Below are 17,300 nucleotides of genomic sequence, written 5' to 3'. Positions count from 1 at the left end.
AACTCCTCCAATTTATTCAAAGGAAATTATTGTGCAGTCACCAAATTACTGAGAAGATTTGATCACTGGTGACCTGGAAAGGCTTTGGAGATCTTAAAATTAAGTTTAGCTTAATGGCAAGCAAAATAACGAGTTAACATGATCATGTATCATTCTGACATTTTGGCAATGAGTCTTCAATAGGTTAAACCTGTTGTTTTACTGCCTGTTGGTAGTACAGTTTTTACCCAATTTTTTTGTTGCCACAGAAATTTACTGCAATTAGAAATACACCTGCATTGCAACTGGTGAAAGAATTTTGCCTCCAGCAGCTGGAAAAAATTTGCTGTTCTTTATAAAGAAATTTATGTATGAGAAAAATTAACCTGCTTAGTAAGTGAAACCGTTTCCTCTCCTATTCTTTAAGATTGAGCAATTGACCAAAGACTGGACAAGTAAGTGGACAGACAGGAAAGCCATCATGGAAGAATACAGCGTGGACATCAACAAAGAAAAAGCTGGAGTAACAATAGATTCTAGTTTACCTCATCTAATGGCCATGGATGATGATATCCTTAGCACAGGAGTGGTGCTGTATCATCTCAGGGTGAGATTTTCTCACTTGTCTTATTTTTCCCTTGAATTTGAAAATGCTTGCTTTGGAAATGGAGAGTGGTTAAGGTGGCATTACAGCAAGAGCTATCAAACAGTAAAGGCCACAGCCCACGAGACACAGATAACGGGAAAAAAAGCAGAAAAGGATACATGAAAATGGAGGAGGAGGAGGAGAATTTATATATGGAATAATAAGTTGAGCTCTTATGAATGCATGTGCAAACTATTTGATAATGTATCATAAGCAAAGCAAAATACTCAAATTAGGCATTAGTAGTTTGTCCACAAAGCATGAGGACAGGTGTGTATGTGTGTGTAAACGTAAAGGATGGTGCTTAAAGTATACCAGACATACTGGTCCTGTTTTTACTAGGTACTTGTATACTTGAGACTGGAATACTTGTATATGTGTAGATTAAAGATAAAAGTAAGCTTTAACAAGCACAAGCTCCCTTTGGCAATGACTTCTATATATTGCTTTTTTAACCCTCCCAGGCCTGCTAAGTAGATTCCAGGTGTGTAGCTTGAATGCTAATTATTTGAGATCCCACTTGAGTGGCTATTTTCCAGGATCAGGTAGAAATCCTGGCCTCATAGATATTGTTTTCACAGACTCATAGAATATTTTGCTCTGTAGCTTCTCATTTAAGGCAAGATTTTCACCAAGAACCTTTCATAACATTGTATGCATATTAGTCCACACTGTGGCTTATAATGCGAATAGTTTTAGGGGATTTTCTTTTTTTTATTAAGTCAGTGCTAAGCTGGACTTTTGCTTTTTAATGTTGTTTAAGCGAATGGAAATTGCTGATATACTGATGCTGTTTAACGTAAAAGGAATGATGGATGGGCATCTCTACAGAGATGCACTGATTAGAAAAAAATGTGCTAAATATAGTTGAAAATCATTTATCTGTCTAATAATAAAATATCTTAGTCCAAATCTAGGTTTTGTGCTACTTGATATAGTTTAGGGACACAGGATTTTTTTTCCTGTTAAAAAGCCACAACAAATATTTGAAACAGAATTTATCCTGTTCTTTATCATGTTGAAAGAGAAACCTTACTAATTTTTCCTCATGCCAGCACAAAGAAATTGTGCCAGGTAATAATTAGGGACCAAGGAATAATGTCCATTGCTGATAAACATGCAGCATGAACTACTCAATCCTACATTAACATTAAATATTTATTAAAAGTGATTGCTACTACTTAAAACATTACATTAAAAATGTTGCCATTTTGGAAACTGCAAATACTTTCACATACTAATTTTAACAACACATAAAGTAATTTAAAGATATTTGTTTTAATGGAGAAACCTAGTTTGAAGGGTCACCTTCTGAAGTCATTAATGTCTCTGTCACACTAACATCTTTGTCCCCTCTTTCTTTGCTCCTAGATGCTGCCTTTTCTTTTCTTTGTGCTTTGCATCTTTTAGACTCTGGTGTCTATTACTTTCATCTGAACAGCAAGAAGGTAAAACATTAGCAGTTCCTTACATATTAGGGCTTCAACATATATCAGCACTTTACATTGTTCTTCTAGAGAGAGGTCATGGCAGCAGTTTTCACATCATGTAGAATAAATATTGTATTACTCTTTTAGTCTCTTGATGTTCTTGATATTAGTTTAATTGCACTAATCAATGCTGTGCCTATGCTTAAAGAAGCTTTCTTTGTTAGGTTCTGTTTTTTTCTGGCTTTTATTAACAAAAATACGTTTTCCCTATAATTTAACTGACTTTTTTGCATAGCTAAAAAATATGGGGATTTTTTTATATTGTTTTAGAAAAAGATGCACTTCACAAACTTTTTTGAAAGTTTGAGTACTCTCAAAACTGAAGGAGGAAAGCAATCGCACTCTTTATGGTTCTATAATGCGCCTTGGGAATTCTACACTTAGTCAGGAATTACTGCCAGAAGAGGGTAACAATGTAAAAGCACTTCAACAGGTATGAAGATGTACCTCAATATGTTAAGATGAAGTTGCATATCATTTCATCTGAATCATCTGTCTTTTCACTTTTTCAGGTAGAATACTCAAGATTAAATTAGGCAAGAGTATAACTATTTAAATTATTAGCTCAGTAATAGGATTTGAAAAAATGAAATCGACATGGGCCTGGGTTATGGCTATTTTTGTTTTGTTTTCTTCATTAAGTTGAGTTAGTTTGCTTGTATCGCATCTGTACCCTTGCTCTCAGCTGCCATTTTTAGTTGTACTTAAATTCATCCAGAATCACTCCACTAACTGGGATACTATTCTGAATTTCATGAGCCAATACTACTGTAATATAATTTTCTGAATTAAATTGTATCAACAGAGAGTTATTTCAGCATATTGGAAAAAAGTTTATTTTGGAATTATAATAACTATTTCTTTGCTAAGTCCAAAAGATAATTGATTTTAGGAGTTGGTTTACTTCTCTTTGTATAAAATACATGTTGCTAACTCACTTGATTGTGTGAGGTGAGTCAAAGGCCATATGGATCGTAAGTTTTCTACAAGTTGTGACCAAGCCAGGTGGATATTTTGTGGTTGAGTCCACTGAATGTTAAGCTGACATGTAACTTGATAATTACTCCAAAGCAGAGTCACTGGGCACAATCCAACTTTCAGCCTCTCTAGCAAAGGAGTCTCAGCAGGGCTTATAGCAGAGGGCTCTGTTAGCTGGTTCAGATCGCTGAGCTCTGGGAGGAACTGAATGATAATCATTCCCTTTCCCTCCAGTGATCAAAACCACTGTGATTTACCCATAATTACCCATAACTGCATGATCTTACAGTAATGCACAGCTTCCATTTTCCCAGTCTTCAGGCTTCTAATTACTACTTCTGGCTTCATCTTTAAATCTAGGCTATATTATGCTTGGAGCAGAAAGCATATTCAATTTATTCTGATCAGAATACAAAAATCAAGTAGTTTAATGACTATAATTAATTTTAATATGACTGAAAGAGTTGCCACAAAAGTCGTTTTAGAGCACATTCACTAATGAATTTACAATAATCACATACAGTGTCTCTTCAAAGCTGGGAAATTATCTTTCTTTGTTTTCCTAAGGAAAAAGATAGAACCAGTAATGGAACATACTAGACAGGTGGTAAATTCATTGCTTTTTTTTGGTAGTTTTTGCTCATAATATTAATTAAATTACTCTTGTTGTATTCATATTTGCACTGTACCATGTGAATAATGTCTCCTTTCCATCACTGACCCATAATATGATTTGAGTCTGCTTGTTCTGGAGACTTTTGTTCCTAGGCAGTCCTTTTCTTTGAAGTTATTGAATCTGCAAGTTTGGGAACTTGCCCATATACCATAATCACCAAGAAGACTTTTTATAAATGTCATTTAAGTTTCAGACAAAAGTTGTCCTTTAGTAATTAATTTGAAGAATTCGTAATCTGTGACAGAGTTCCTTTACAAAATATGAATTCTGTTACTTTTGTATCTGAAAAGCCTAGCTAACTGAAGAATCATTTTGCAACTTCTTTCTTGCTGCGTGGATGTTTATAAAAAGAATTATCTCATTTCTTCAAACAAGTCTCACTGTAAAAATTCAAAGCATCATAATGTGTGTTCATATTCAAAATATTTGTCTCAAGCATAGTCCAAAAAGTCATGCACTGAGGGTTATTTCATCTACTGGAGTCATAATAAGAGAAGCTGACATAGCTGCAGGATAAGAAGTAATTACATCACTATGGGGGACAGCAGACTGAAGTATTACAAAGTAGTAAATGGAGTTTGCTGTGAACAATTCAGTCATTCAGAGGTGATTTATTTCAAGGTATTTGCTAAGATGCTGTACCAAAACTTTTTTAATTATTATATAATCCACTTTCAGTAACCAACTCTTAAAGTAGTTCTTTTCTTGTTTTAGGAAGGAACAACCAAAATTGGAAGAAGTGATTCAGACCAAGATCAAGACATTGGTAAGAGAATGATATTACAAATTATTTTATGATATGGTCAGGTCAAACCAAGAGGTTTACCTTTGTCATGTGTAATAGCTAGGTAATATTTCTGTTTGTCAGCTTTCTTTATAGAAGAAGATAAGTAGAAGAGAATACTTTCTTAAGTTTGCTAAAATCTTTCAGTTATTTTTTGTTTTTCTTTAGGAGGTCAAAAAGTCAATGGTCTTGACCCAATTGAGATGTCTTCAGAATTTTCTTCCCACTTGTGAAATGCTACGCTAGAGTTTAAAAGTATCTTCATCTAACATCCAAATCTTGTTATGTTCTATCCTAAACTAGTAGCAAAAGTGATCATGAGATATTGAAAATACTTTTAAACTGTACTTGGGCAGAGTATTTTAGATATAAAATCCAAATTATTCAGATTTTATTTTTTTTTTCATTTCATTTCTGCTCTTAATTTTAAGAGTCAATCTCAAGAGCTACAAATTACAATAGAGAGTTGAAACTTTCTGCAATGTTTCCAATTCTATTATAATCTCATCTTTGGTTAGTTCTGCTAAATTTGGTTGAGTTGGATTATTTTCTGCCCATAGGTTAGTAAATTATAAACAATAAATGCAATAATAGCGACAAGAAAATTCAGCATAATAGAAGAATTTGCACATCAGCTCACAAATCAGACAGTAGTGTATAGTTTTCCAGAACCAGAAATACTTTAAAAGAGCACTCTCACTATTTTAAATCAAGTAAGTTTTTTCTGTGATTGGGTACTTGGCTAGCAATCAAAGACAACAATTTAATCTGCACATGACATGGTTGTCTGAGGTGTGAAGTATGCAGTCATAGTGTCAAACAGTGCGTGGTACTTCCTTCTGAGGAAAATAGTGCAAACCCAACCCCTTCAACAGGTGAGATAAATCTATGCATTTTAGTTTTGCAGGGTCGGTGGATTGAAAGGGATCATTGTATAATAGACAACAACAGTGGGATTGTAACACTGCGACCAGTTCAGGGCGCACACTGCACTGTGAATGGATATGAAATCACTGGATCATGTCGTCTGTCACAAGGTAAGGCTTGCTTTTTCAGTGAATGCTGCATTATAATCACCTTACCTCTGGAGTTTAGAGACAAGGATTTATGGAACTCATATAAATCTAAGAAACACATCACTCGGTCTCATCGTGCTGCCTTGCACCATGAGATTTGATCCATGGCTAGAGCTTCCAAACTGGGACAAATAAATTAAGTACCCCATAGAAAGTAAAATGAAGACATAGGTGACAATATTAAGACCCCTTTCAGCAGCAGCAGTCTGTAGCCTTCCGAAAAGGGAAGACTTGCAATATGGTTGAACTGACCTTCAACTTTTTCACAGTGTGTTTAAGTGGAGAGTACTAGGCACTGAGTCATAGGCTATGGTGAACATGCTCAGATGAAATGGATCAGGCTCCCATATTTTCAGGTTTTTTAAAACAAAAAATTCAATCCAGTTTCTTGCAGTGATCTGGATTCTTAAAAAGATAGTGTAAAAACAAGTTTCCAGCAGTGGGTTGGTTATGTTTTTGATATGAGGTCATGCTGGTCTTTAATATGAACAGGGAATTTACTGTTATGTTGAGTTTGCAGAGATCTTCAAGATTAGTTTGCTTGGATGCTGTCATTACAGAATGATAAATCAGCTGTTCCATAGTGGCAAATTTTAAAAATAGTTCCGTGCTCTGTGGTGGTCAGAAAGCTGTTGGTCAGAATGTTTTTTGGTTTTTTTTTAACATACTATTCTGTAGTCATTTGTAGGTGCTGCAGTCTGTATACTGGAGTTAAGAAACTGCCAACATTCTAGGGACCAACTGTTTGATTAATTACATCTCTGTAGATTTCTAATAATTTTTGTTCACAGGGGCCCTTGTTGTCCTTGGCAAGTCTCATAAGTTTAGATTCAATCACCCAGCAGAAGCTGCTGTCTTAAGACAAAGAAGATCAGTAAGTTCTAAAACTGTATTTTTCTCTCCTAATTCTTCATTGATTTTCTTAATTATTTTCCTTCTTAAAAGCAAGCCTGATATAGATAATATTTCTTCTCATCATTTTATTCACTTGCTTCATTTCCTCCGTCTAATGGTCTGTAATGACACTAAACCTTTTGTGGGAGGACACTAGTGCTTCTTTCAGATGTGCTTAGCAAAAAATGATGCAGATCCCCTGAATAATTTAGCGTTTCCTATTTCTAGTCATGACTACGGTAGAATTGAAACAGAAAGGCAGAATGCCGCAGTGAAAAGACCAGTTAAGAATCTTTCCACATTTGATAATTTTCTGAATTATATTCTTTCTCTGTCACCATCACAAATGAGTTATACTAGAAGAAATGGAAAATTTATGGGATTAAGTGCTTCAGTATTGTTGACTCTGAAAGCACTTAATTGTTACATGTATCAGAAATAGAAAAAATATTTTGTGGTATGTTAGTCTCGGGAACTACTACTGCAAGATAATATTTGGTCAGCTAGTCCAATAATGTTTCAAAAAAAAAAAAAGATAATTCTTAAAATGACTGGCATATATAACTAAAAAACTTAAAGAAGGTAAATTTTCTGGTTTAGGACGTAACCATATGTCTTAATAACTGATATTGGCAAGAATCTACCTTTTAAAATGGATTCTCATATAGTAATGATTTATACTTTCTGCTCAACTGTCCTTTTGTACTCACTTCTGTAGCTAAGGGGCTTAACTTCCATTTGTTTTCATTCTTAATTTCTTGATTAATGAAACATGCAGTACATAAAAACAGAGCTATGAGAAGACGTGTACTCAGTAACAAATACTTAGCAATTTTGCAAATTATCAAAGACTAAGCAGAAGTGTAAGTGAGATTATAAACTCACATGGGAGGTGTTATGCAGCATTGCATGAAGTAGTTAGCAATGGCAGTATTAACGATAACTTGGAAGTTCCTGGGTTGCTGTGGTATTTTTTTCTGCCTGTTGTCATGTTGTGTGTTTTGTAGATTAATGAAATCCCACCCATTATGAGTTGTGGAACTTTGGACTGGCTCAACTTGGATGGAAGTTGCACCCATTCTCCTCACTATATCCTTTCTTCTCTTGGCAAGTGAGTTTAAAACAAACAAACAAACAATTTCTCATGTGAGATGATGTCTGAAACCAGGATTTGCTTCAGACAGAATTAAGTTGTATATAGAATAGGTCCCATCATGTTTTCAAGTGATCAAATAAAAGTGTTTGAGAAAATGCATTGGTCAACTAACTAATATACAGTGTTATGATATCCAAGCAACAAACCTGAAAAATTCTTTATTGATGCACGATGAATATTGATGCACAACCAAGACAATGCCTCAGATGAGACTGTCAGACAGCCTTAATTCAGTTCACTTGCACAGCTGCATTATAGCTGTTTTGATTTACGAGCTCATCGATAATTTTTACAATATTCTTACTTCAGTGCACAGAATGGACTTTTCTAGATATGATTTAGCCAAGGTAATTATTACGACTTCAGTTACCCTTCTAATTTGTTGTGGAAATCAGAAGGTTTGTGTGTTCATAAATTCCCTTTAGTTCAAGTCCTCATTGAGCCCTTCATCTCAGAAAGCCATTGTGATTCTCTCTTTTTTTAAAACTGAGCAGTAAATAAGGCATAGACTGCTTTTGAAATGTTGAAGAGCTACTTGTACTCACAGTATCTAGTGTATGCTTTTCATGGCAGAGCCTTTCTGAAAGGGAAAGGATTGGTGTGAATGAAGATGATTAGTATGTATCAGAAAAATGAATTTAGGTATCTCCTGTGTTTCAGTTCATAACATTGAAAACAGAATATCAGAATTAAATGTAATTGAGTTCTTTCTCTTTTTTAATTCCTCTCAGCCTGGCACATTCAATTGACCTGTTAAAGGCAAGAAACAGCCATTTTCTCTTTCCTATCTGTTGATAGTTCTGCTTCTTGCTAGAGTGTTTTGGGTGTAGTAACATGCTGGGAATCTTTTATCTCTTTGTAGAGGAAGTATCTCATCTTGGTTTTTTATGAGCATAAAATGTTATCTCTATTTTGAATGTCTCTTCATACTTCTTGTCAAGAGGCTTGCTTTCCACCATGGATAGTGTGTTTCTGTATGTTCTCTTTAATGTATCTAATCTCTGCATTTGCTTTTCATTTGCTTCAGTGATACCTTTCTATACAAAATGGTATTTAATTTTGTTTCTTTACTGAGGTACATTTTACACATCACTGCTGTTATTTTCTTTGTAAAAATTACAAAGAATTTAAAAATAAAGATTGCTGTCATGACCTTCAAAAGTAGATACCAAGTTGCTCTTTACATGGGTATAGACATCAGAGGTGGAGCTTTTGTCACAGAAATTTGTTGATGGTCCTGAAAAACCTGCAGAAATCCCGAAGCATTGTGAACAGTTTAGCACAGAATTGCACTTGGTTTTCCCCTTTTTAACCTGACAAAACTGAAGAACATTTCTGATTGATTTTTTTTTTTTTTTCAGACCATGTTGAGGTAGCAGATTTGTTAGTGTTAATCAATTTTTTAATCATTTGGACATGACTGTGCATATTACATTGCTTAACATTACCCTCGTGCTTACCTAGAGTGTTTCAAATGGTTGCTTCAGTGAAAATGAAAAGCATTATGGTATTGCATTTGCTTGATTTTTATGAATGTCCATCTCTCACAGGAATAAGCTATAAACTATGTCTAATATTAGTTGTCTTTCATCTTACATAATCCAGTGGTCTTTTTTTCCTCTTGAATACTTTTTGGCAAAGGTAAACTGAATTGATCCACTCAGCCTTCCTTTACAGTAACCAGTAAGCCTGTGTTTCTGTCCAGACAAGTAGTTTTGCTCATGGAGGGGGTTATGATTGAGACATCTAGCCTAAGATCTATAATATAAGATGAGATATATGTGGTCTCTCAAATGTCCAGCTTTCGTGAAGAAAAGTGGCTCTCAGTTACTAAAAGGTGTGTCTGGGGTACTTTGCAAACAGTAATACAGGACTGAGTGGACTATGGGAGTGCTTATTTGCTCATCAATAAAAAGTCCACCTAGTGCAGGGTCTTGTCTCTGTTAGAAAGAGATACTTAGAGGAAAATATAAGAGCAGGGCAAGCTCTCTGTGTGTGTGTGTCTCCCTCTCCCCCCTCTCACGTGATAGTTCTTGATGCTCTCCCAGCTGCTAGCAATCTGCATCTTAGAGTTTTCCTCTACTGAAAATTACAATAAAATCTTTGAGTGTAATAGGCTCAGTGAAGTTTTCTTGCCTTCCTTTGAATATCTTTATGATTTCCAATTTTTATTTTTACAGTCAAAAATGTAGAAAATGTAAAGAAAACAAATGTTCTCCTGAACTAAGGTAAGAATATTAATGTGTCTAAATCACACTGAATTTTTTGGCCCCTCTAGATTTTTCTTTCTCCTCTGCTACACTGATTTCCTCCAGAAGAGATGCGAACTATGCTTCAAACTTTAATTTGATTTTATCATATTGAAACAAGAATCTGTACACGCAGCTGAGTTATAGGCAAGTGTCTGCAACCATGTTCTTTGCTCATACTCGATCTTGTGCAAATGGTTTGCACCTTTGTTGCATGTGTAACCTGTATTTTAAAGCCATGACTAGAGTGGAGTTTATGCTGAAGCTGACACCAATTTACAATATATAAGAACCCTGAAGTATATTAAATTTTCTGTCAGTAGTAGATACTGTGAATACTTATTAGCATATTGAAAATTCCTTGGACAGATTGGGTTCTTTTCTAGTAAGAAGAAAATGGCTTTATGGAAGAGTCCAAAAATGAAGTCCTAGCATAGAACATGATTCATTCATGCAAAGCAGCAGAGCAGCTGCACACAGAAATCATTCAGAAATTGTTGGGCTTCCATGGCTTCAAGTACTCTTTAGTCAGGAACTGATGATACGTTGCTTTCTTCTAGATTTTTTTATTTCAGAACATATGAACATATATATATTATGGTAATGATTACTTGCAGTTTTATCTCCCATCTCCATATCTCCCAGTATGATGACATTTTTCTCATCTGCTCTTCATGGGTTGAATTACCAGTTCAACCTCTAATTGTATGTTAAACTCTTTGCAGAAATTAGAGACATAACAAATTTCTACCATTGCACCCAAATATTTAAACTTTAGGCATGAAACCTTCCTTGAAAAGGGGTGTAATTCATTGTACTCTTACTTGGCTGCTTACTTGTACACTCTGCTCGGGAGACCCCCAGCACTTCAAACTTCTGAAGTTTGTTCTCAGCCAGCAAACACATGGAACGCTTGTGACTGACATCAGTCATAATGTGATAGCATCACCACAAATAAGTAGATAATGAAGTTTGTACTGCTATCATTGCCTTAATACCATACTGCATGCAAATATAAACCCTGATATTGTTCTCTTGCTGGTTTGAAAAAAAAAACCCAAGAGTTGTTCCATTTTCCTTGAAAATACCAACATTCTTAAACCAGAGGAAAAAAAACTTCATAAGAATTTGTGAAATTCTACTGAACTGGAGAGGAAACAATGCCTGTAGATATGGCATGTGATGCTGGAGAACACAACACAATTATTATTCTAATGTATAGTTAACATATCCAGCTAATATTTGTAAAAATAATACTCTGAGTTCTTACTATCAGCTTTCATTTGAGAATTTCAAAGTGCTCTACAAATAGAAGTTAAAGAAATCTTTTGGACCTCCTCAAATATTTAATTTCAGAGAAATGGATTGTGTCAGAGCAACTCTACAGCTTACAGCAGAATCACGTGTAGTGGGTTAGCAGGGGAACTAACTGATTCTATATATAACTGAAATCGTAAGGGGAAAACCTGTGATAGATTGTAGTTCCAGCTGAACTGGAATTTAGCAAGGCAGCAGTGACCTTTACTGGAGTGCGTGGCTGTGTCTTGTGCCTGTGACTCTATGCCAAAAAGAGGTCTGTTTTAGATGTGTATTTAAAGAGTTGCCTTAAATAAGTTGTTGCCTTACTGTTGTTTGGGGGGGGCTTAGGCAAAGAAAAAACTTGAGGTTTTGCATGGAGAGGCTAAAAAACCCTCAAAAAAAAATAATGCACAGGCATGCTTTTTCTGTAAGCAAACCAGCTAATCAGAAATCCAAATGATAGTTGACCTGATGGTAACTTCTGTGAAGGGGATTACTCTGTGTGTGTATTTCCAAATGTCCCTTATTTCTAAAGGTTTCTGACTCTGCTGGCTGTTTTGACTGATTTCTGGTTCCCACATCCTGCTCACTACCCCCCAACTTTTGCTTTGAATTGTGCGAGTGGCATTGCTTTGGGAGGCTGGAGGAGGTGATACACGATGTCTTTGTATCTCCTTCATTGCTCTTCCCCTTGCTTTAGGGAGGAGAAGGGAGAGGTTTGAGCCCCTGCACTAGGCAGAAGATGTACGATTCCATGCAGCTGCGTGGCTCCTGCTGCTGTGTGATGCTCTCAGGCCCTGAGGGAAGGGCCTCGGATTGGACACGGGTGGAGGGGGGAGGATGGAGTGGGGGTGGATGTATATCAGTGGATAGGCTTGTAACCCCGACTTGTGATTGCTCTCAGTGCTGGGATTTGCAAGTGTGTAAAATGCCTTGCCAACATCTTTTTTTCTGCTTTATTATTAACTCTTCTTTCCCTGGAAAAAATCATTTGTAAAAGAAAAATGGGACTTGAGCACTAGGCAGACAGGAGGACTGCTAACTTCACTGATGTTTTCTTTGGGAAAATTAGCAAATTGCAGCTTTTAGCAACAGTGGTTATTTTCACTTGAGTTTCTCTATTTGAGCCTTAAGATGTTGTTGCAGAAGGCATTCAGCCTCACCACAGAGCTATTGCTGCCATAGTTACTGAAAACTGCATTATGCTGTAGCAGCCGCCAGCCTCTGCATCAGCAGTAGAAGTGTTTGGGGAAGAGGGGAGGAGAATTGCACAATAGGATCCCGGAGAGCTGACGACAAAACAGGCTGGAAAAAATGTGGATTTACAGATGGTTCATTTAGCATGCGTCATGCAAACTTTGTGGAGAGAAAAATGAGATGGAAAACCAATCCAGCAGCATTGGTATAATATGAAAATTTTCTCAGTAATTTGTGATTATCTTTAGTTTAAGGTTGGTGTCTTTCTGTTGTTGTAATCTTACTTGCTCTTTTTTAAGGTTTACTTGGAGGAGAGGTAACTGTTGACACTTCTTGCTGCATTTGGTACACCTAGAAATCTGCATGCTTTTATGAAATTCTGTGCAGGGTTGCTTTTTTTTTTTTTAATATGCTGCATGCCAAAGTATGCCAGTCCTGTGAAACCAAGATTTTATGTATGTCTTGGAACCTACAGAAATGAAGCTAGCTGTCTTATGTTTGTCCTGAGGTTATATTATTTCCTGCTAGAACTATATTGAGTGTACATTGCTTATGTGGGAAGGCAGGAGGAATACAAGCAATAGCAGAAATTGGTCTGCGCTTGATTCCTGTAGCTCATAGTATTCTTGCATTTCAAGTCTAAATTTAACAGTGCATCTGATTTAAGATGTTTTAGATGAAAGAAATCTCATCTACCTAGTACAGAATATGGCTAAATTCTTATGTTAACTGGATTGATATTTTATTTTAGTTCAATCATTCAAACATGTATTACACAAACTGTTCTTTAAATTGTCTATTAGGTGATTTAGCGATGAAGTGTGTGTGAATCTGTTATTTTCTTTCTGGGCCATTGTCACCTCATTTTTTAGTTTAGTTTGTCATGTTATTTCCACAAACCAGCAAGAATGTGTTGATGTGACATAGCATGTTCGAAGGTAGAAAGGGAGCATTCTTACTTCATGTTTTTGGTTTCAGCAGTTTCTGTGAGAGGCAGATCTGTATCCCAAACCAGCCAGTCATTTTGCTCTCACAGCCAGTAGTCTGACAGCCAGAGGAAAAACATCTTCTGGCATACCTGTATTATGTAAGTGGCTCTGCATGAATTTTCATTATCTTTTTGTTCCGCTTGAGAAAACCATCTTGAAGAAGCAACTTCATAAAAAGGTGTTTAATGTTCAGTCTCTGTATTCAGCCCTGTCCTTACTGCCCTGCCTGGTTTTTGTTTTGTACTGTTAAAAATTAGGAGATGAAGCAAAGAGGCACTGAAATAGCAGCAGAACTGCAATTCGTACATACACAGCAACAGTATTTTATTACAGAAACTTTAACCTTAGAGAGAGAATTATACCAACTGGCTACACCACCAGAACAAAAGCAGTAATAATACTGTAATGGTTGCTGTGCCGTGTTTGTTTTTCCAAGGTTTAAAGTGAGGTATGGGTATGCCTCTGTACTCTGCCTTTTTGGGGTGTAGTCGTAGTATGGAGCTGTGATTAATACCATCAGTTTGGCCTGCATCATGTTCTGCTCCGTATGCAAACACATATGCCTGTTGGAAAGGATCTTACAGTTTCATGTTAGTTCAGCAAAAAGCCATTACCACACACAAGGGAATATGCTAGTGCTGCTGAGAACAGCAACAACACACTTCCATGTGCGTTGTTTGCATTGCTTATGTTCTCATACTTTATAATATATGGGGAGTGAGGTGGGGTGTGTTTTTCAGCATTGTTGGAAAGTATGAGAAGACCTTGTGACCCTCTCCCAGCTGTAAACAGATGTTACCTAACCACCTCTGCGAGCCTGGTGAGGTCTTTGGATTGAAATGCAACACTGAGTTGTTTCATATACTTAAATGTTCTGGGTTTCAATTTGTAAACAGTTTGAACTCTGATAGGTCAATTTTATGGAAAGGATGGCTGATAGCTAAAAGTGAATATGAGACATTTTGTAAGAGGAATTTTACTTTATCTAGTTTTAGTAAACAGTTGCAGAACAAAAATTCTTTGTCTACTGTTTTACTATCATGCTCTGCTTTTTAGCCTTATTGGCTAAATTTTAGCCTCAGTTTCCTCAAACTCATACAGAATGGTGGTAGTAATGATAAATGAGTAGAAATCAGCTCTTCTGATACTTGACTTTCTGGTATTTGATAATGTTAATGGATCCTCATCACTCCTTTTACATAAATGTACTTTCCTTCTTTCACATGTGTCAGACTAAGCGGCTTGCCCAAGGACTGCAATTGTCCAGTAACAAATTTAGACTCACATTTTTCAACTTTCAGACCACCATAGGAATCGGAGCTTTTATATGTCTCTTAGCAAAACAGGGTAAAGACTGCCCCATCATCAGAGTACACGCAGACACTTAACATTTACAATTGCTATTAAGGTTTATTAGTTTTAACGTATCAGCAAGAGGTGGCTTCAGCTGGCATCAAGGCCAATCTGTTAGGATCAGTGCATAGGCATCCAGAGGCAGTCCTCGCCCTGAAGACCTTGCAGCCTAAGTCGTGAAAGCACAGAGGTGATGTAACTGCTCCAAGATCTCAGAGAGGTTTTGTCTCAGATCAGTGCTTTAACCTCCAGATTATATGGCTGCTCCATTACATTTCCCTTAGAAAATATGGAAGATAACCTGGAAGCCGCATTCAGGGAAAGCTTCCATCAGAGTTATCATTAAAACCATGGGTGCTTTTCCTAAACGAGATCCTTCAGATTTAATACTATGTTCAAAAAGGGATTCTTCTTTAGTTAACCAATCTAGCTTTAACCTCTGAGTTTGTCCCCCGGTAGTTGGTGGCATTACAAATACCTGAACAGCTGGAGATTTGTAATGGCCACACGAGCGTTTCAGTGCTGCAGTGAAGTATCAATTCAAACCTACTTCAGCTAAATGAGAAATGAGGTATCCCACTCCTATTTCCTGAGGATCAATTATAGTTTATCCGAGAGGAAAAAATTACAAATCACGGATTCTTGGCATCTTTGTAGTCAAGCCAAGGACAAATAGATCTTGGAGCTGCTTGTTCTTATAATTTGTTCCTGTGGGTCCCAAACAGACACAAACCATTTAGCAGATGACAGTAGCAAAGTTTGTACCCTGTTTGCACCATGCCAGACAATCGAACAGATGATGTTCCTTTTCAGTTAGTCTCACCAGCATTACATTTGTATAAATATTAAAACCAAACTGAATTCTGTTTTCCTCAGGTCAGTGAAAGAGAGTAACAGTAATATTGTAAATTATTGAGAATCTTCAGGCTTTTTTGTAGGGAGGCTTCTTAAGAAAGTGAAATGTATGTTCCATGTAAAGGTACTCCAGAAGATTTGTAGACTTTGGCTGCTTAATTGTTTCATCTGTTTTGTCAGCTAATCTAGCACACAGAATCAAAGTTGTTGCTGTAGGAATTGTTGCTTTGAACACATGCTTACAGTTCTAAATAGAGATGTCAAATTAATTCCAATGTAGCAAAGGTCAAATGCTCTTTTCATACAGGTGACCTTGTATTGGTAATGATTTTACAAACAACATGATGTTTCCAAAGCATTCCCTTTGAAATTATATTTTTGTTTTCTTTTGACCTTCAGGGACTCTTTAGAGTTTTGATACCCTTGCTTTCTTTGAAAGAATAATAAATACATCATTATAATGAATACATCATTTACTTGATTACTAAAATATATTTTAAAACTTTTTTCAAGACTTAAAGATTTAATTTTCTGAGGTTACATATAATAACGTGGTGTTTAGAAGTAAAACAACATGATAATGTGTGCACAGGTAGAATATATATTCCTTTCAGAGGGTTAATGTATTTTGAATATTATCATGAATCATGCTAAGAATAGGTACTATTCTGGTAGTCTGTGTGTGTGCGCGCGTGTAAAATTTTGGCATGCAGTCAGGAACCAAGGGTTCCTGGAGAGGGCTGTAAGGCAGTTTTTCACAGGTTAGTCACTTTTCTGATCGCAATTCTGCTCCAAATATAGAAGCAGTAACCTAATATAGTTGTTGTATCCAACAAAGAATTGGGTGATCAAGTTCTTTCCTTGGTAGTGCCAGAGACTGTCGGTGTAATCTCAACAGTGCCTGTAACCCTTTCTTGGTTGATATTGGAGATATTTTTGATCTGAAAACAGAGAAAAATTTTTGTAATTTCTGTAAAGCACTTTGAAGTACTTAGATGACAAATATCCTCTATAGTGGTTACAAAATTTTATAACATGTAAACAACCCTCTCTCCCCAATTTCATTTTTGGAAGATCTACAGCAAAATGAAAAGTGACAGTATTTTTAAAATTCTTTTTACTATTACCTTTCCGATGATGGAATTTTCTGCTTCACCGCAAGAGCTTTCATGTTTGCTGGCATTTACGATACTTACAGGATAGTAGTGTGCTGTGACATGCATATACGCAGCTACTTTACCATCATGAATTTTTGTCATAATGTACCCTTATTGAACAAAACAATATCTTGAATGTTGTCTGTCTTTCTTTAGTAAGATGACTTGGTTTATTACAAATGTTTGGTATTCGTTTCTGGTTTAAATTCACTGTCAACATTTCTAACAGCAGAGAAATAGATGCTGTGCATGAAGAGTACAAGCAGAAACTGAGAGACCAGGAAGCTTTCCACATAAAACAAATTCAACGGCAGCAGCTCTATGTTGAGGATTTAAAGCAGCAGATCCTGAGAGGACAGATCAAAGCAGAGCGGGAACTAGAAAATGACCAAGCACTGATCAACCAGCAGATCCAAGAAAGTGGGTACCTGCCTTTTCCCCTCTCTCACTTTCTTTCCATTACTGCATTCTTTGATCCTCTTGATGTTTTTGTCCTAGTTATGCTTTATATTATGGGTGGAA

General features: G+C 36.2%; 1 protein-coding gene across 6 annotated transcripts in view; it reads left to right on the top strand.

Annotated features, from left to right (window-relative positions):
• STARD9 (StAR related lipid transfer domain containing 9) overlaps nt 1-17,300 on the top strand; it is a 112,133-nt gene that overhangs the window by 69,451 nt on the left and 25,382 nt on the right. For 3 of the 6 annotated variants that reach the window (XM_075754381.1, XM_075754383.1, XM_075754384.1), the window contains exons 16-22: nt 407-586; nt 4,484-4,535; nt 5,453-5,590; nt 6,421-6,503; nt 7,531-7,634; nt 9,860-9,907; nt 17,008-17,198. In XM_075754381.1, coding sequence (XP_075610496.1) covers nt 407-586; nt 4,484-4,535; nt 5,453-5,590; nt 6,421-6,503; nt 7,531-7,634; nt 9,860-9,907; nt 17,008-17,198 — 796 coding nt within the window. Of the gene's footprint in view, nt 1-406; nt 587-4,483; nt 4,536-5,452; nt 5,591-6,420; nt 6,504-7,530; nt 7,635-9,859; nt 9,908-12,474; nt 12,630-13,410; nt 13,512-17,007; nt 17,199-17,300 lie in introns of those variants that run through there. The other 3 variants (XM_075754380.1, XM_075754385.1, XM_075754386.1) reach the window with 3 other exon arrangements.

This window comes from Balearica regulorum, chromosome 5 (assembly GCF_011004875.1).
Source record: "Balearica regulorum gibbericeps isolate bBalReg1 chromosome 5, bBalReg1.pri, whole genome shotgun sequence".
Taxonomy (NCBI): domain Eukaryota; kingdom Metazoa; phylum Chordata; class Aves; order Gruiformes; family Gruidae; genus Balearica; species Balearica regulorum.
The sequence above is the reverse complement of the archived record's forward strand: the minus strand, read 5'-3'. Positions and strand labels throughout refer to the sequence as shown.